This window comes from Harmonia axyridis, chromosome 1 (assembly GCF_914767665.1).
Source record: "Harmonia axyridis chromosome 1, icHarAxyr1.1, whole genome shotgun sequence".
In the NCBI taxonomy this organism is placed as follows: domain Eukaryota; kingdom Metazoa; phylum Arthropoda; class Insecta; order Coleoptera; family Coccinellidae; genus Harmonia; species Harmonia axyridis.
The window spans coordinates 16,283,766-16,304,183 of record NC_059501.1 but is presented as its reverse complement, the minus strand read 5'-3'; the positions used below and the strand labels follow the sequence as shown (position 1 = coordinate 16,304,183).

Here is a 20,418-nt window from a genome sequence, read left to right as displayed (position 1 = left end):
CTCCGTTCACAATTCGATGCAGAAATTTCTTCCGTCTATGCCTTGCAAGCAGCTGTTTACTAGCAAACAAACGAGTTCAACATCTCTCGACTTCAACTCGTACGGCACCCAATTTCCTTGTTTCTGAATCATTACCATGACTTACAGGTGTTTTGAAATGGCTTGTTGCGTCACTTCCAGCGATCCTGTTAATTCTTTTTGCGTTTGACACGAGTCTTGATCAAGTAATGCTCCAATTCTGCATTTTCGAAAACCTTCCTTCTTCCACGCTGTTCTTATTATGTCAAAATCACTGTTCTTGAAGCGTTGAAACCACTCTCGGCACGTTCTTTCATTAAAAGCGGCCTCAAAATAGGTATTTGAGAGCATTCGATGAGCCTCAGACGCAGATTTCTACATATTGAAGCAGAAAATTAAAACCTCTTGCACATTACGAGAATTTGGCTTGTAAGCCGACATGCTCAATCGAAAATAACTTTATGATGCAGACACAAATCGAATAATATTTCGATGGCCTTATGTTAACAAATACCTAAGCTTATTGTATGACATCTACGATCTATTTATTTCGACAACCATTTACCGCTACAGCGATCTATTGCAAAACGGAGGACGCAACGTTGTACACCTAGTATACAGTGTCTCAAAATAAAGTTTATATGTAGAAAAGCGATTGAAAAAAATGAGTCATTTGTCGAACAAATGTTTATCAATTACGGAAAAACACTATTCGGTATTTTCTTCTTTCAAATCCTTTTTAATGTCCTTCATTAGAATAGAACCCTTAAGAAGCAATAAATTCCTTCCAATATTGGAGCTTTTGGATATAATATCCTTCACTTACTTCACTGACGATTCATATCGAACACCATTTTATTCATTACCCTCGTCTTAGTAAAAACCTTTTTATCATATCAATCTCTTGGTTTCCGACTCCCCTCTTGTTAACATGAAATATATGAGAATCCATATATCTACATCAAATACTAAAGGAAAATCTAGTCACGAGAAGCGACATATGAATATTCCGTTAGACTCATCGACATCACCCACATTTGTCATCTCAGTTCGAAGATACACATCAGATAAGGGGACAGGCAGTCGCCCCTAGGGGGCATTGTCGGCGGCCAAATTTGGGTCCATTCAAGACTTATCTCTACGGCGCGTTTTTGTCAGTAATAGATTATTTGAAATTGGCAACGCAGAACTACGAGCGCTCCAAGCAAAAAAACAAGATTTATTAGATATGTCTCAGAGTTTATATGTCAAGGCGTCATAGCATCAAAGTACAAAGAAAAATTATCCATCCACATACAAAGCATGATTAATGGCTCTAGTCACCCACGGCGACTGTAAAATGGCGAGGTTTTGGGAAATATAAAGTAGGGTAGCGCGAATATTTCGATTAAGCAACTCAGATTCTTGAATAATTCCCCAGTCGCTGCAGACGAGCAGATAGGACTATGTGTGGGCTGAAATAAATACATATGAAATTCAAAGGAAAGTGAATCATCAGCATGGTAAAACATTTTCAGAATACAGAAATTTAGAAGAACTGGAATACATTATAATTGTTCGATTGGTTCAGAATACTTGAAAATTGTAAGCCAATTAACGAGACATTGATTAGGAAAATTCACGGCTTGACTTGATATTCAAGCTACTTGACTTGAAATCAACTGAAGTTAAGGTCAAGTAGTGGTTTTTCAATGTCAAGTAAAGTACTTGATGAATATGTGAAGACAAAAAGGCGACATAAAACAATTAGACATAATGTCTGTATCTAGCCGAAATTGTCGTCATAATACTTAATATAAATGTACCTGAATTAGTGTAACATTGGTCTTTCGTGCTACTTCTTTATACCACTTTATCATTCATAGGGTTCTCAGAAAGATACCATAGAGAATATATTTCCCCTAACCTATTTAGTGTGTAGGCAACATGATACCATTGCGCAGGCATACAACTTAGAGAATAAGAAACGGAAGAAGCAATTCACGGTGTACAATATGATTTTATGTTTGTTACCCAGGTATAAAATTGGGAAAAGGAGAGTTCAGTGGGGTAAGTTACGAGGTGAGTTAGTAGAGTATTAACGGAGGTTTCCAAGTGCTGAACTACAATAAAGTTCTCGTCTGTCGTCCATCAGTGTTTTAATAATCCCCACGAAAACGCGATACCCCAAAATAAATACTTGACATTGAAAAACATTGAAAAATCAACTTGAGTTGATTTCAAATCATGCCTAAGTCAAGTAGCTCGAATATCAAGTCAAGCCGTGAATCCCTAACATTAGTTTGAAATTTATATTTATTCTAAATGCATCGAACGATTTTATACATAATGTATTATCCTTCTTCAAAAATTTTCCTCGGCCCTCGTTTCTAAAGTATAATGCCCAAACCAAATTTATCAAAATCGAAGGAACTAACAGAACGTGATTTTCGAGGTCGAGATAAGTTCAGCCTTGCTGACATTTCATCAATATCAGACCAGTAGACACCAAATATTGAAGTTCTGGGAATTTCACGCTTGAACGCAAGCAAGACGCTGCATGAACTTGTTCATTGCCTCTTTATCTAGAAAAACTGAACTTAACATGTTTTTCAATTTCAAACAGCTAGATCTATCTTTGGCGGATCCGCAAGCAAAATCGATCAAACGAAAACAATTGAAAACTGTCAATTACCATTTGGAACTATTACGATTATTTTTTTACAGGTCAAATCTGACATTCTGGTGGTTTCAACTAAGATTCATAAAAACCATGGTGTGTGCACTGATTCGATTTTGTTTCAGACTTTTTGAGATAGTCCATCTGTTGATTTGGTAGAAACTTACCAGAGTTCTGTGAGGGGGCGCTCTTAAGAATTGCTCGAATTCCCGAACCAGTGTTCGTGGAAAAGAAAAAATTATCCATAAAATTTGAAGTACTCGTGGTAATTACCTTCGATAAAGTAAGTTTATAATGGATTATTGGAATGTTGGTGAAACCCATCAACCAACATAAAATATCAATTTTCTACATGAGAAGTTTTAGACCTTCTAGGTTAATGTATCTTGCTTAGCTGCTGAATACGAGCAAGAAATAAAACCAAACAAAAACATGATAGCAACCAAAATATTTTACTAAGAACTGCCAATAATTGAGTATATCACAATTAAAAAAACTATAGTACAACAAGAATATCAAATGATCAATGATTACGAATTGTTTAAGGCAGATGTATAAAGATGGCGCTTAGACAGAATTTTCACTCAGAGCTTCGAGTCTGACAGCATGGTTTGCAATTGCGGCTGTATTTTTATTGGTGTTCTTTGCTGTTGAGTTATTCATGTATTGAGCTTGTTGAGCTGATTTTCATCTGATAATTTTGAATTGTGAGGTACATAATGAAAATAGAATTCAAGTGTCGATCTAGTTTCCATAACGTAAAAAAAATTCTGTGAAATCTATGGAGGCGAAAAAAAAAAAGTAAAGCGAACTAGTCAGTATTTCCGATTAAAGAAGCAAGTATATTACATTCCCAGAAATTATGGAAAGATTCTTCTCTTTTATATCGGACGAATTTCCCTTTATTGTTCATTTTCCCATATGATATTCTGCGAACCATTGGAACAGTGATGGTAATAATAAAAGGGGACATCCTTTGATGTGAAGGTAGAAAATAACTGGACTTTGCCAGGAATAAAAGCGAATGGGAATTTTTCCGGTCTTTTGAGAGCGAGTTTTCATGGAAATGAATCTACGTCAATGGAATTGTTGAACTATGATCGATAAAAAAAATTAATTAATTGCTACGATACCATATAGTCCTATTTCAATGATTGAGAGTTTCTTGTTGAAAAAAGAAATTGTTGGAAATAGGATGAATATGCTAACTACCCTTTTTGTGAGGAGAAAAAACAGTTTTCTATGCATTAGCTATAATTATTCATATTTCCTCAGTTCGAATATTAATCTTTTTATGGGCCTTTTGATTACCATGCAATTATGGAGTTTTCAATTTGTCATTAGATTCGAATAATATTCTATATATCTACTAATAGATAAGAATATCAAGTACACACAGTATCAAGAACAAACTTAATCAAGGCATTTGAGATCAGACTTTACCTTGAAAATTTCAAGATTCTAAAGACTAGGTCTCTGGAGTTATCGTGTTACAGATGAACGGATGAACATAATCGAATTTTAGGCCGGATTCGTTATCAGTGAGTCGAACCTTATCGTTTGAGATCACTCATTAGCTCAAAATTCAAAAACTACAGTTTGGAGTTCCTAATTTGCAATTTTTGTGGAGTAGATACCTATACAAGTGGTGAGTTGGTGAGTTCAGTAATTTTCTTGAACTAAAAGGCACTGATGAGAAAAAATTGTAGGTATTTGTCTTTATGTTAATTTAGTTATTCAATTTGTTAACCGTTTACTCTATTTGTACTATGTTAGTTATTTTGAATTTTCTTTTTGTTGATTATTAATTTTGACATTTTTTGAATTGGAATTATATTCCAAGACAAAAATAAACCAAATATATCATAAATATATATTATTTTGAAGGAATAGATACAAAGTTGTAAGTTTTTTATATTTATATTGAATATCCTTCATCAAGTAGACTCATTAAACCTTTATTATTCGTAAGTAATTGCTTTTTCTGTGAATCCTTATTAGAGAAACAGTTACGTTTAGTCAGTTTGAAGTTCCATATTCGCAATTTCTGTGAAGTAGATATACAAGTTGACAAATTCAGTGATTTCGTTGAAATTTAAGGCACCGATGGGGAAAAATTGTATTATAAATACAAAAATTCCGAAACGTACTTCTCTCTCTATGTTAATTTAGTTATTCAATTTGTTTACTATAATTGTACAGTTTTAGTTATTTAAAATTTTCTCTTAGTTGATTATTAATTTAGCCCTTTCAAGAAATGGAATTATATTTCAAGACAAAAATATACCAAATATATCATAAAGATATATTATTGTGAAGGAATAGACACAAAGTTGTAAATTTTTTGATATTCATATTGAATATCCTTCATCAAGTAGACTCATTAAACTTTTATAATTTGAGGTAATCATTTATTCATTAAGAGTCATTACCAACCAAAAGGTAAATTTAAAATCTCTAAAATTGTTCTTTCAATTGTAAATGTCGATTTGTTCATGTACTTCATGAGAATAACAAGAAAGAAATCTATGACTACCTACTATTTTTGTGAATCCTTATTAGGGGAAAAGTTACAGTTTAGTTAGTTTGAAGTTCCATATTTGCAATTTCTGTGAAGTAGATATACAAGTGGTGAGCTGATAAATTCAGTAATTTAAATTGTTGAACGTTTACCCTATTTGTTCAGTTTTAGTTATTTTGAATTTTATTTTGGTTGATTAATTTTGTCATTTTTAGAATTGGAATTATATTCCAAGACAAAAATAAACCAAATACATCATGAAAATATATTATTATAAAAGAATAGACACAACGTAGTCAATTTCTTGATATTTATATCAAAAATTCCATAGATCGTGACAAATTTGTCGAGGTAACGTGCGCTCAAAACACGAATTGAATCCAACGAGAAACCTCAAGAGCATTCCGTTACAAATGACCGCGAATCCAGATTTCCGACGCATCGATCTATTTGTACCGAAAAATCTTAAACGATGATGCCCATTTGGCTCCCTCCGATTCGTTCAATCAGTGGATTAGCCTGGAACGGCTGCGATTTTCGCCATATATGAAAAATATATCGGCATCCGCCGAATTGGAGTCTTAAATCACTCGCGTCAGAAATATGATATCCAAATCGTAAGAGCATGTCCATTTTCACGTCCCACGAGGTGATGGATGTGTTTGTATATCTGGAAGTAGTGGAGGTACCCTTCCCCCAAACGATTTGTCATTTCTAGGGCGGGGGAAATCGTTATGTTCTTCCGATTTCTGGCTTTCAAGGTGTTTATCACGAACGTGGATGTGGTTAGCGGAACCTCCAAGAATATTATCTTAATCTAAAAATAATGTTGAACTGGCAACAGCCGTTACTAAGTAACGGCGTAGTTGGTCATGTTTTAAACTTTTTTTGGTTTGAAGAAAATACAAAAATGAAAAGAAAAACAAGAATAATTTCAAGTATGTAATAATATCATACGATATTAATTATCTATCTGGTTAATGTATCAGCAAAAATGCCATCAACTTAACCATTGTCAAACAGAAGATTTCCACGACATTACGTAGGAATGTCATCAAGGGAGAATAGCGATATACCGGTTTCACCCTTGTTAGGGATCATCAGTACCGCATAACTCAACCCAAGATGACAAACAAAAGAAGTAGTAGGCATTTTACCTAACCACTTTCTCCACGGGTACTCCGAAAAAGTAGATTTCCACACCAACCAGGAAAATCCTCTGTTTTTCAGCCTAAGCGACGTACAGCGCGAAATATAATAAATAAAATGGCTCTTACTTGGTAATGAATGAAGAAAATACAAAAGGAAAAATAAGTACAAAGGTAATGAATGAAGAAAATACAAAAAGAAAAAGAAGTACAATTTGTAGTTCTTTTTTTTTTCAGCCATTTTATTTATTATTTTTTTTAATTTCATCACAAAAAAATGGATATTAACAATTTGGGGATTTCATTGTGTAATTGCGCAGTTTCGAACTTATTTCAAGTTCATCTTCAGATATTGAAGTTTCTTTTTTGTTGAAGCAGGGCGAATCTTCATGGACGTTCGTCCATGGTAGTTCTACCTTGGTGAAAGGTCGAACAGTATGAGACTCACTTATCCTAATCTGCTGTTTGAAATATAAGATTCATAGCCTGCTTTATCCTGATCTGAAGTTCTGATGAACTCCAATATCTGGGATGGTTTCAAGGAGGCTAATTCCTCACTTCTATGAGTTTCGAGTCCAAGGCAGGTTTTGCGTTGGCTAGCGATGGCGATGGCGAGGCACCAGCTGATCCGGAGTTTCTTCCTCCTCCCCACAGAATCTGCACTCGTCGTTTTCTGTTAGACCCATTCTCATGAGGTTTTTCTTAAGGCGGAAATGCCCTGTGGGAAATCCAGTGAGGAGGTATAGCATATTCTTACTAAGATCCAGATACTTTTTGGATCCAAAGTAAAGTCCAAGTTTCGAAGAAACTTTTTGGAGTGATCCAAACCAGGAAGATTCCGTGATGCAGTGCACCATTCACTGACGGTCATCGAAAGACTAGATTTGAAGAGCAAGCTTTGGACGCTTTTATCTGGTGGAAGTTTTGGGATTTTCTGACTAATCGGTTGGGGTGTTTTACCGCCTTCTCACGTGTGAGATGGATTTCATGAAGAAATTTATTCAACGTTGATAGGTTCGCTTCACGATGGATTTGAGTATTACGAACAAACAACTTTTTTGTTTTTCTTATTTATTTTGTTTTACCTGAATTCATTTAAAAACTCATCATCATTATCATTTGCAGATTCTTCAGTACCGCCCGATTGGCCTTCTGATATTAATTGGGAAAGTCGTCGAAAGGCTCATTCACTATCACTTAGCCGACATGTACAGGCTCAAGAACCGGATTTTTCACCATAATTTGACCCACCCTTTAACTTAGTTACTAAAAAAAAATGTTTTTTACTGAAGTTTCACGAAATCGACTCGTGTGTTTTAAAATGATTTCACAAAACGAATTATATACACAGTGGGCAACATATTGATTGCAACTTCATTTTCTTAAATGGAACACCTTGTATATTTTTCTATATTTGACTAGCTCTTTTTTCCAAGATTTCTAATATATAACATATGTTTGGTCTATCTCTCTCATTCTGAGCACCACAGAGTTTCAAATTTCAAGAACCACCCGGCAAGCTAAGTAATCAGTTTTCAAGTGAAAAGCTGCGATAATATAAAATGCCCTTTTTTGAGTTATCTCGTTGGCAACGATATATGGCATACGTTTGTCACTGAATGAAACTATTCATCGAATATGCACTACACAGAAGCGGAAAAATTTGAAATATTTTCACTTTATGTGAAGAACAATAAATATCAGAAAGCTACTAGGAGAGAATATATGGAGTTGCATCCAAATTATCCAATTCCAATTTATAGTGAAAAACGTATGTCATATCGTTGCTAACGAGATAGATAAAAAGAGGGCATTTTGAGTTATCGCAGCCTACCACTTGAAAACTGATTACTGAGCATGCCAAATTTGAAACTCTGTGGTACTCAGAATAAGAGAGATAGACCAAACATTCTTTACTAAGTTTTCAACAGTTTTGCATGGATGAAAATGGTTTACTATGAAGTTGTGCTGTTAAACTACAATAAAAGGAAATTAATCAAGCGCAACTTCTTGAGGACGGTGACGTACAGGAAAATAATTTATACCGAAGTGTTCAATCAAATTCACAATTAGATGGTTAAAAAGTCGAGACGAATATAATAAAAACTCCAATGGCACATACAATCCATCCAGACGAAAGAAAGATGATTGATTCATCAGTATGCCTGGCTACATCTCTTTGGAAACAGGACGCGTCCCTGCCTACCTTTCATCTGTTATTCAATTTTTCTGACTTCAAAACGTCGAATATTCATCCCGAGCAGTATCTTTCAGGCAGTCGCCTGAATATCGCTTAAAAGCAAATTAAAGACCCTTTTGAAGCGAAAGAGGATTATGTGATGGCAGTAGTCGAGTGGAAGTTCAATGAAGTCACTCCAAAATGGCGTGATTCGTTTAATCCTTTCGTTAGAGAATGTTCCACGTGTTTATCAGAAAACGCCTTAATCTGCAGACGTCGTCAGTTCCTATGAATTCGATGAAAACATCGTCTCAGAATCCATTTCTAACATTTTGATATGATAATGAGATGGAGTGCTCAGGGTTACCTTTCAGCAGACAGCTCGCCGGAAATTTTGAGTTGTTTTTAGTTAATGTTAAACTCATTGTGAGTTACGAATAATAAATGAGAGAGTTTGAGATAAAAGACATTCGATGAATTAGGAAGGACCCCGCACATTTAGATAGTTAGGGTAATGGCTTTCCGTGAATTTGGCTGAATTTTTGTCTTTTTTGTAGTTCTTGATGGGTGTATTAAGAATTTCTCTAGCCATAAAGGGTTTTTCCATTTTTTGCGGTATTTGCTTAACAATTGGAAAGCTCTCATTTTTGATTGAGATGTAATTTGGATGTTCGGCAGAACCGAGAATGAGAAATAATCTTCCTCAGTTATATTATACAGGCTGGTCCAGATTTTAGTCCAAAAATTTTGGCGTCGGATAGAACAATTTTTTTTATTAAAAATAGTTCATAAGAACATTAATCCTAACATGCTTCGTTTTCGAGATATAGGGTGTTAAAGTTTGAAAAAAAAAATCAGCTTTTTAATTATTCGGTACTCTAATATTATTACATTTATTGTTTTAATTTTTAGATATTGAAGTCTAGATAATGTAGTTTTTCATATTAGTAAATATTCTCCTGCCTAAAGCATCCAGTAGCATAGATACAGGGTTACAATGATCCTTTTATTGTTTATTATTGAAAATCTACGCTTTTTTTGTTTGTTTTTTTTTTGAATAAAATTATTCCATTTCTGAAATCAACCAGCTTTACTGAAGAAAAGGTCTCTTGCATTGTTTCCACATAATGTACTCTTCACGAGATTATCGAGTACAAAGCGAACACTATCGACAAAAATCTACAAAAATAAATTTTTCCATTAGTGTTAAATGAATGTACGAAAATTGGCGTAGTTAATTATAACGCTTTCAGATGACATTTAATTTATAATTATATTATGGAAATGTCAATATTGAGTCTATCTTATTATCCATGGCTATTTATGGTGAAATTTGAATAATTTATTTTTGTGTATGATATTTGTTATCTCGAAAACTTATTTCTATGGCAAAACTTCAAGAGAACTTTTTTCAGTCAAACTCTGTTGATTTCGAAAATTGAATAATTTTTCCGAAGAAAATACATTGGCGAAGATTTTCAATAGGATAAGCATCATCGCATCCCTAAATCTACGCCACTGGATGATTTTGTCAGGAGACTCTTACCTAATTTGAAGTATCATATTATCTAGACTTTAATAACTACAAATCGAAACAATGAATGAAATAAAATTAAAATTAAAAAAAACTGTATCTCGAAAATGAAGTTTGTGAAGTTGTTCTATCTGACGACGAAGTTATTGAACTAAAATCTGGACCACTCTGTATATAACTGATAATTTTTTATACAAAGTTCCATATTGGCTATGAAATAAGAGAGCATCTCACAGACAAACGAATCCATGAAAATGTCTGCATCTTTTTACCTCATAGTACTTTACATGTTCAGTTGTACGTAGTCAACTATAACTTCGATTTTCAACAACGAATTCTTGAAAATACTATATTTTTTTATTAGTGTTGATAACTATCTATTAATTTGATTGTTATGGTTGACAAAATGAATGAGCAGATCAATAAAACAATGCTATAATAAGAGTAACCTTCATACTAATAAGAATAATGATAATAATGTAAAACAATCATAAACTATCTCAACAATCGGAATCGCAAGGAATCATTTGAAATATTATGAATAAAATCGAGGCTAAAATTAATTATTGAATTAGTTGACATATTCATTCGTGTGTAAACTTTAATTCAACATCCATTCAAAAATATAATATTTTAAAAAATTCGTACATCTCACATAGAAGGATTTATCGATAGAATTAGGAATAAGTAATTTATTTACATATTTCACGAAGTGCTGTTAATACAAATACTGTTGATAATTATTTCTCCATATACTTTCTATCTGATATCAGAAATCTAAAAGAGGTCAGCGACTCAGCAAACCAAAAATAGAATAAAAATCTACATTCATCATTCTACGAAACCCATTTCCTGAATACTTCAATTACAATAGACAAAATATCCATGGATTCTCCGACGAAACAAACGATCTAGCTTTTAGGTCTCCAATGTTTTGGACGAAATTAGAGAAAATGGAATTATAATGTCACTGAGATGTAATTGATGAGTCGACTGTCATTATTCCCTCAAATTTTACTTCATAAAATAGCGACTGACCCAATTCCAGTGTAATGTTACCCAGTTGAACTGATTCTGCAGATCTCGCAATATAAAAGAAGCGGCTCTAATATTCTGCGGCTTCGTTTTACTAAAGACTTTTCGATGCTAATGTTTTTATGATTTATACCGCATTCGGAATGCATTACGTGGAAATTCTTTTGTCGGTGGATACAGCTACAGTACGATTCTTATTCGGAGGAAATTCCTGAGAAAATGAAATTTATTTCGATGTTGCATATCAGTGCAGACTATGCTGAGAAATTGAATGGTATGGAAAGTTTTTGGGTGATATTCGCCTTTGCTCTGGGTTCTAAGAATTATATCAAATTTATAATACCAAAAATATGCGGACTATTCTTAAAAGAACAGGCTTTACATAAATCATAGGTAGGAACTTCCTTTAAATCAGGAATGACACAAGACATAGGACCAAACTTCTCTAGGCATATACGCACATGACACTGGTATCTTGGTGGGGTTGAATATCCTCCGATTGACAACCAAATACCTTCAGGACATCCAGGAAAATAGCGCTGTTCTTCTTTTTTCTCGGAAATTGGTCAAAAAGTTCGGCCACGTCCAAATGTACGGACGTCATATTCCCTGGGAATCCCAAGTAAAATCTTGGGAGTCATCTTGAATAAGAAAATCTCATTCTATCAGCATCTAGACTACACCTTGAAAAAGGATAAAATGGTGCCTGTCAAATTGTCTCTCTTGCTCTCTGGTCGCAGCAATATGTTCATTCAAAACAAGCTTATCTTGTACAAAACCTTTTTTTTTTTCCACAGTAACTTATGCCTCAACATGTTGGTCTTCCGCACCATCCAAAACCAAGTTCAATAAGTTACAAATCTTCTTCTCTTCTTCTTCCACGTATTGTAGGCCTTAGGCCTGAATTCTCCAACTCTCAGTTCTCCTGAGATATTGAAGACCACGAATCTATCCAACTCTTCCTAAAGGGACACCGTGTCCGTGGTACGCCATCTCTAGTAATTTTTGCCAGTATTCCTCCAGTCATCCTGCCCACGTGATCATTCCAGGCTCTTCAACTGATGATATCTTCCACCTTACATTCGTGCCTTATGTTCATGTTTCTTTTTCTGTCCCTTCTGTACCCTGAGTATTTTCATTTCAGTTGATCGAAGGATATTTTTCGTTCCTTTGTTGTCAGCTCTCGTTTCTATAGCGTATATCAATACCAGTCTGATATTTTGCATATTTCAACTTTTGAGCTTTAATTCATATTGGTGTTATTCCAGATGATGTCACGAAGTACGCCTGACATTCGGCTGGCTTCATTGGTTTGTTCATTCACTTCATTTGATTTATTTTGACTTGAGGTATGCCTAGGTAGTCGAATGACATAATTTGTTCGATAGTTTTATTTTCCAGAGAAAGTTTAGATCTGACCTGTTCTTCAGAAATGACGAGGGTGCTCCGGAGCCACTTTCAAGCTCCATATAAAGGTGAATTTCTAATGAAACGTGCTTTACAAAGGGGAGCCTTTTCGCATGGATTATGAAACTGTCTCTTAGTCTCATTCTGTTTGACCTTTTATAAGTTAGTTTGACAAATGAGGATTCCTCCAGATTTAACACAGAAAAACACCAGACTAGTAATGTTTTACGTAGGTTCGTCATTGTAATCTAAACTTGCAATTAATTAAATCTGTTGCGTCTCATTTTGAGATGTAGAAACGCAGGTGAGAATGCTTCAGTTCGATTCTCTGATAAAGAATTGGGTGTCAAAATCAATTTTTTCTGTTCTCAACCTCTGTGTATAATGCCATGTTTGAGAGGTTTCAGGGTTCGAATATTTTGGTTGAGTTCGTTAATGAGGAAAATTTTTCTTGAAAATTTGGTATATTTTAAATCAACTAAGGACTGGCCATGGTCGTTGTAATAGTATGCTCTTCGAATGGCATGCTATTGATAGCCCGCTATGTGAGTGTGGTGTCGAAGAAATCATTGACCACTTGATGAATACTTGTCCAAGCTATCCATTCAGTTTCAGATTCTTTTTTAGAATGGGTTGTTAACTTCAAATCGATATAATGGAAACTAACATTTATTACTCCTTTCTAGTTCTTTTCTTTTTTGTTTTCAGATTTGATTATTAAGTCCTCAACCGTTAGTGAAGAGAAAGGATAGAGAAGATTTTGTTTGAAGAAGAAGCTCTTCAATATAATTATGTCAGCTCATTCTGTAAACAGATACAGAAATCAGTTACTATACCTATACCGGGTGACAGTTTTTGCTGAGGTTTTTATCTGTGCTCTTGTATCATACGTGAAAATGTTTGATACACCGTTTACATTTCTTTTGCTGATACTGAGATTACATCTATCTACACATGTTTTGTTGTTTGAAGTTGATAATGTTTTGTATTGCTCTATATCAAAAGAATATAAATATTGAATGGTTCTAGAGTTTGTGAGTAAGGTTAGGTTAGATCTCCCCCTGAGTCACGCGGAAGTATTATATCCATGATTCGGACAGAGGACGAGGTCCTGTGAAGTGTATTACTCCACAGAGTTGTACCCAGATAAAAAATGTTTTGACCATTGTCCGAGATATTCGGATCTTGACTACGCACGGACGAACCGAATCAATAATAACTTCTATATTTAGAAATATTTGGCCAGAATGATAGGTCGCTGATGTTCTCCTGGAAAAAAAGCGACCAAAAAAGGCTGTAAAAAATATATTTCATTCGAGATGAGGTAACAAGAATATACCTTGTAACTTCTTAGGTGAACTGTTGCATGAAATCGTCTGTTCTGCGAAAAAACATTCACTCTCATGATCAAAGCATAAAATAAATTGAAGACGACTCGGGACGCCGTAAATAAATAACAATTGAAGACGGATCGTCATCTCACGAATTCGTTCGTTGAAAGTGGAGACGGGCTTAATATGACGTGTGATATACGACTCGGCATTTGTTAACAATTTTTTTCTCGGTCTTCTCGACCCAGGGAGTATGATAAGAATGATTGATATCAGCATCCAAGTGAGATTAAGTGGTCTTCTGAAAAAATTGTTAAATCGGCGAAAAATATAGGTGAGTGTGAGAGGAAACTAGGGAAAATTTATTTAGGGAGTGACTTGACATGATTCATTTAGGGTGTTGGTGAGGTTGTCGATATTTTTCTCCCTTGCGGCAATATATCTGGAAAGGATACTCAGGAATGGATAAGGTTGAATTTTTTTCCGAGTGGAATTATTATGACGGAAGGACCTGGTTCAGATATTTCATCAACAGTTTGGCGAAATATAGGTCTTTGGGACACACTTTAAAGAGGAATATTTTTTTTACTATACAAGTGAGATTAAGGCATCATTACTATATGAGTGTGTAAGTTGCAAACGAGTGCATAGCACTCCAAGAACGCTGATTTTCACGTCGAAGACCAGCATGGCGGTAGAAAAGAGAAGGTTGTCGAAGATGCATAATTGGGGGCATTACTTGATCAAGACTGGTGTCAAACGAAACAAGAATTGGCAGGGTCATTGGGAGTGATGCAACAAGCCATTTCAAAACACCTGAAAGTCATGGGAATTATTCAGAAATAAGGAAATTGGGTGCCGTACGAGTTGAAGTCGAGAGATGTTGAATGGCGTTTGTTTGCTTGTGAATAGCTGCTTGCAAGACAAAGACGGAAGGGATTTCTGCATTGCATTGTGACTGGAGACGAAAAATGGGTTCATTACGATAATCCCAAGCGCAGAAAATTATGGGGATATGCCGGACATGTTTCCACGTCGACGGCCAAACCGAATATTCACGGTCATGCTCAATATTTGGTGAGACAAGCTCGGCGGAGTGTATTATGATTTGTGAAAACCGACTGAAACAATCACAAGCGATAGTTGCGCTATTAATGCGTTTGAGCCGAGTACTGAAAGACAAACGGCCGCAATACAACGAGAGACATGATAAAGTGATTTTACAGCATGACAATGCTCGACCCTATGTAGCGAAAGTGGTCAAGACATACTGGGAAACATTGAAATGGGAAGTCTAACCCTTCACGCCTTATACTCCAGACGTTACTTCCTCGGACTAAAACTTGTTTCGATCAATTGCACACGGCCTGGCTGAGCAGTACTTCCGGTCTCATGAAGAAGTAGAAAATTGGATCGATTCGTGGATCGCTTCAAAAGATGACCAGTTTTTTCAACGCGGGATTCGTACGCTGTCTGAAAGATGGCAAAAGGTAGTGGTCAGTGATGGACAATACTTTGTTTCATAAATGTATAACCAGGTTTGTACAATAAAGCCTCGAATTTCTAAAAAAAAACGGCGGAAGCAAAGTTGTATGCCTATGTAGATGCTTCCTTTTGGTAGTTATCGTGTTTTCGGCTAGCCAGATGGATGGATAGGGTCCAATACGAGGACGGATTTGTCATTATTGAGATCATTTCCGACTTAAAATTCGAAAAATATACATATTGTGATGAGATCATATAGGACGAATAATACGAAGACGAGCGGAGACCTCATTCGAAAGATTTTTGGCAATTTTGATTCATTTTCGAAAGAAATGCGTAATGCAAAAGAAGATCAAAACGTTGAACACAAGCTATACAGGAGATGAAAGAGACGAGATAAGATAAAACAAAAACACCAGGGACTTTTGAATCCCCCAAAAATTTGTTGTCTTAAGTTGAAAACCAACAAGCTCACATATATCCGACTTGGGCGTCTCTTCTACTTCAGGGAAATCTTGTATCGAAATTCGACTGGAATAAAGTTTATCTTGGCAATTCCCGAATGTTTATGAACTACGCCCCAATATTTCCTCCTTTATGAATTTCCTCGGACGTCTAATGCTCCCTTTATGAAACGTAGATGGGCTGTACTGCGCGTTTTTATCGGCATAGAAGGCTACATAAAAATTTATGAGGGAAGGTTAGCGCAGATGATTAAATTTCCGCTCCGGGCCAGAGTCTACGACAAACTCCGGGCAAAACATATGTTGGAGGAATTGGTACTAAGACCACTTTATGGGTCCGGTGAGAAGAAGTTTCGGACAAATTTGGTGTAATTTGGAGATTCACCAATTTGAATGGAACCCTAGGAACAAATGATAATGGTTGAAAATATTTAAGTCTAATGGAAACATTGTCACATTGCTATTTTGAATTTTTCATGTTTTGTAGAATATGACCTACTGAACAAGAAAGTGACTTTAGCAGTTTGAGGTCTGCACAGCAATGTTTTCCAATAGATACCTACCAATATTATCACAAAAGGCTTTTTTGTAATGGAATATTTATTGAGTGTATTTATTTCAGGAGTGAATTACAGAATTGATAGAAAATAACTTTCTTCATTGAGCTGGCAATTGGTCATACACCTGACTCCCTTCAGCCTATAGATTAATTATTTACATAGATGACACTTATGGAAATCACTTTTTTTTTAAACTCTTGTCATTCTTAATCAATATAGGTAATTAGGTACAAATATAGTTGTAGCTTTATGATGATGATGATACTTATCATCAATTACATATTCGTACTGAAAAATTAAGGTAGTTCAGTAGTTTGGCGCCTGCACACTAATGTTTTTCAATAGATACCTACCAAACTTATCACAAAGGGCTTTTTTGTACTAGAATATTGATTGAATGCATTTAAGGAGTGAATTGCATAATTGGTGAATGAGATAATAACAACTATTGCCTTCATTGGTCATAAACTCGAGACCCTTCAGCCTATATTAGTATTATTAGTATTTATTAGCCTTCTTAATAAAATATACAGAATAATTTCCACTGAATTATTCACTTGTTAGCAACAATTGTTTCGCCTTCATCAAGCAACATTTCTGACTGATAAGAGTACAGAGTTTTTCGGAAACTTATATTGTAACAAAAATTCGATATTGGCAGAAAAATAGGATATATTATTGAATATTTTTCTGCCAATGTCGAATTTTTGTTACAATATAAGTTTCCGATGCCAATGAGAACTCTTGATCGGCAAAACTAAGAAAATTGAAGTTGAGCTTAAATGTGGCAGTCCCAAATGTCGAAACTACGATTTCGATGGAAATGAGATTTTTCAATCTCAACATTCGTGCAAAATTTTATGATAATCCTGTCACCAAAACCATACAGAATTAAACTGTTGAAGCAAGTTAGTGCTCCTCCATCCTCAACGTGTCACTGTTTGGTGAGGCTTTTGGGTTGTGCTCGGACCTTATTTATTCGAAAATGAAGCTGGGGCAACTGCTACGGTGCTACGCTACCGACCTAAGATTATTGAGTTTTATGACCAAAATGGAAGATATCAATAACGAAACAATGGCGATTTGGCAAGCAAGGTATCCTGGCCGCATTATTTTTCGAAGGGATGATCACAATTGGCCACCATGATATTGTAAGTTGACACCTTTAGAGTTTTTCTTTCAGGACACGTGAAAGATGAGGTCTTAAGTTGGAATTCTTGAAGTTATCGAGGAATACAGCTGCGAATGTGCGAATAAGTAATGGAAAATTTCATGAAAATGATATGGTGCTGATATATCCGTCGAATTCTCTCAAAATATACTCGCTCATTTCCAATATTGAAATAAAACCTCTCATTCAAAAATCCGTTACAAAGACGAAATAATAAGTGCCAATCTGAAAAATCATAACTCTGTATATACCCCAAAAACTAATGAAGAACTGATTTATTCATCGCAACTATCAGATTATGTGGCACAATCTACATCAATCATTTTTTTCCTTATAGCAACAGCATCAAGAATGTGGAAATCATGGTGGTCTGATTAGAATGGAAAATTCCAATTTTCGTTCATACCCCAAAAATGAAAAGAAGGGTTTCAGTTTCTTTCATTTCTTGATAAAAAAGATCCATTTCACTTTGACTGCCGTAGTTCTCGTGATCCGATTATTGGACATCGAATTTGAACCATTCTATACATAATTCTGCGAACGACAATTCATTTGTTTACTGCTCCCCATCGCCGCAATAATGGTTCACTATCATCCATTTGTTCAACAGGACCGAAAGACTACACTGAGCTCGGCAAAGGCGGCAATCGTAGCCTCCAAAGTTAATACTCCCTGAAAGCTCATATAAAGTTCGGCAACTCCGTATAAACGGACAGGAGGAATCAAAGAGAAAGTTTCGTAATAAATCAGGAAATAAAATACTAGGCTCGAACGTCTTGAGTGGATGTTCGGAAAGGAGAATGAAATAGGAAGAAGCGATTAAACACGGCAGTCAGAACGGAAACCCTGCTTTTTAGATGTTTTTTGGCGCGTATATCGAAATGATTTATGTGGATGAGAACATAAATATTGTTTACAGTAAATTTTCTTATCTACGATTTTTGTAATATTTGGTTTCAATCTGCGGATTTTTTATGAATTCAGTGATATATGGTTGAAAGAATCAAATCTATGCGTAAACATCTCTCAGTGCTGTGTATTTGCATATTCAAATACGAAAAATGTTTCCATTTTCGTATTTTCCTAAGTTTGAACACTTGTGCGAAAATCGGGGACTTTGATCTTTTGTTGAATGATATTCTGGATTTTCTGTGAATTTGCTGTGACCAAGTTAAGGAATAATGATTTTGGTCTCAGAGTTTAAAGACTTGATTCTCACTTTTGCCTCTTACATTCAGATATAATCACCACCAAAGAGATATTACATTCTGGAAGTTTGATCTATATTCTGTCAATTCAATGGAAAATTGCTGAATACTCACATTTGATGTCCAGAAAAACAGGATTACTTTCACCATCTCCTTCTTGGTTATGACCAACACAGGTGTAATATCCAGCTTTGGATCTTGTGAGGGATTGCAGTACCAGACTTTGATTGGTTACGATTGTGTTCGTCTGTGCATTGTGGTAAATTTGTTTGCCCTGAAAAATATTGTGTTTGAAAAGAGATTGAAAAACAAAAAAGCTGAATGAAATACAAAGGAATAATTGCGATAAGTATCTTTGAAATTGAGATATTATTTATTTTTGTGAGGCAATTTTCATTTTGAAATCTAAATTTCATATCTATGCCCATTTGAAAATTTTTTCAAAAAAAGTTTTGATTTGAAATATTTGTAGGCATTATATTCTTCATCAGAATATGTAGAATATTACTTTTTGCATTCGTTCCTTCATACATAAACATGAATTGTCCATATTTCAAAGATTATGACACCTGATGATGCAATACCTGAAGGGACTCTTCAGCAATGTCAAGTTCACTTGGAGACGTTGTATAAGCTAAATTCTGATGATTCGACAACCATCAAATTTTCCATGAAACCTGACATTCTTATAGTACATCTACACGCAAAATTTCAACTTGATCGGCTCTGTTGTCACTGGAGTATTGGGATTTTGTTTATGTTATCACATTCGAATTTATTATTATTCTGATTATGGAATCCATACGAAATTCTCCTAAAAGTTTTATTTGAAAATTTAGATGAAATAATGCGTTTTTTTTTACTATAGTTTTCCTTCAATTTCAATGATTCGGGTGATGCCATCAACATGACATAGGGCTTGATCTGTAATAAATTATCTTCTAAAAGCATAATTTTGTTACAATCGAATCTATAGTTTCAAAATAACTGGGAAAACAAAATTAGAACAGCCCCATTCCTAGTATTACCGTTGACATCATCACAGATTTCACAACTCGTCCTCTTGTGATAGATAGATTAACAATTCTGAGGCCATTCTAAGACAATCCGGGAACGCTACCGGCAATAAGGGAATTAGGAGTGCTTTGTCCTCTTCAACCAATTACATACTACCAGAGAACTTCCCCAGTGAGGAGATGAAAAAGAAAACAAGCATCGAGAAAACTTTCACAACGATGCTAAGTAAAAAAGAATATTGATAAAGGAAGTCCTCAGTCCGGGAAATGAAGAAAATGAAGAACACACTTTCCAGAAAAGAAGCACAAACTCCTTCATTGGCCCGAAACTTTACTGTGGTATAGGTACATGTACCTACATCAAATAGTTTCAGGAGGAGGAAAAAATCGAAAAAGAAACACTCTGGCGGAATCTTTCCAGGTTAGATCAATCCAAAAAGCTTCTTCAAAACTTTGTTAGTGCGAGATCTAGAAAATATCTGGATCTTAACAAGAATGTGCTACACCTCATCACTGGTTTCCTAACAGGGTTGGCACCTGGGGAAGCACCTCATAAGAATAATTCTGGCAGAACACAACGGATACAGATAATGTGGAAAAAAAGAAGACATTCCGGATCACATGATGAAGGAATGCTTCGCCATCGCTAGCCAACGCAAAAAATGGTTTGGACAAGAGATTT

At 35.1% G+C, this 20,418-nt stretch overlaps 1 protein-coding gene across 2 annotated transcripts in view; it reads right to left on the bottom strand.

Annotated features, from left to right (window-relative positions):
• Positions 1 to 20,418, bottom strand: part of LOC123683162 (synaptogenesis protein syg-2-like) — a 554,553-nt gene that overhangs the window by 42,410 nt on the left and 491,725 nt on the right. For both annotated transcript variants that reach the window (XM_045622065.1, XM_045622072.1), the window contains exon 9: positions 18,835 to 18,994. In XM_045622065.1, the coding sequence (XP_045478021.1) occupies positions 18,835 to 18,994 (160 nt within the window). The remainder of the gene's footprint in view (positions 1 to 18,834; positions 18,995 to 20,418) is intronic.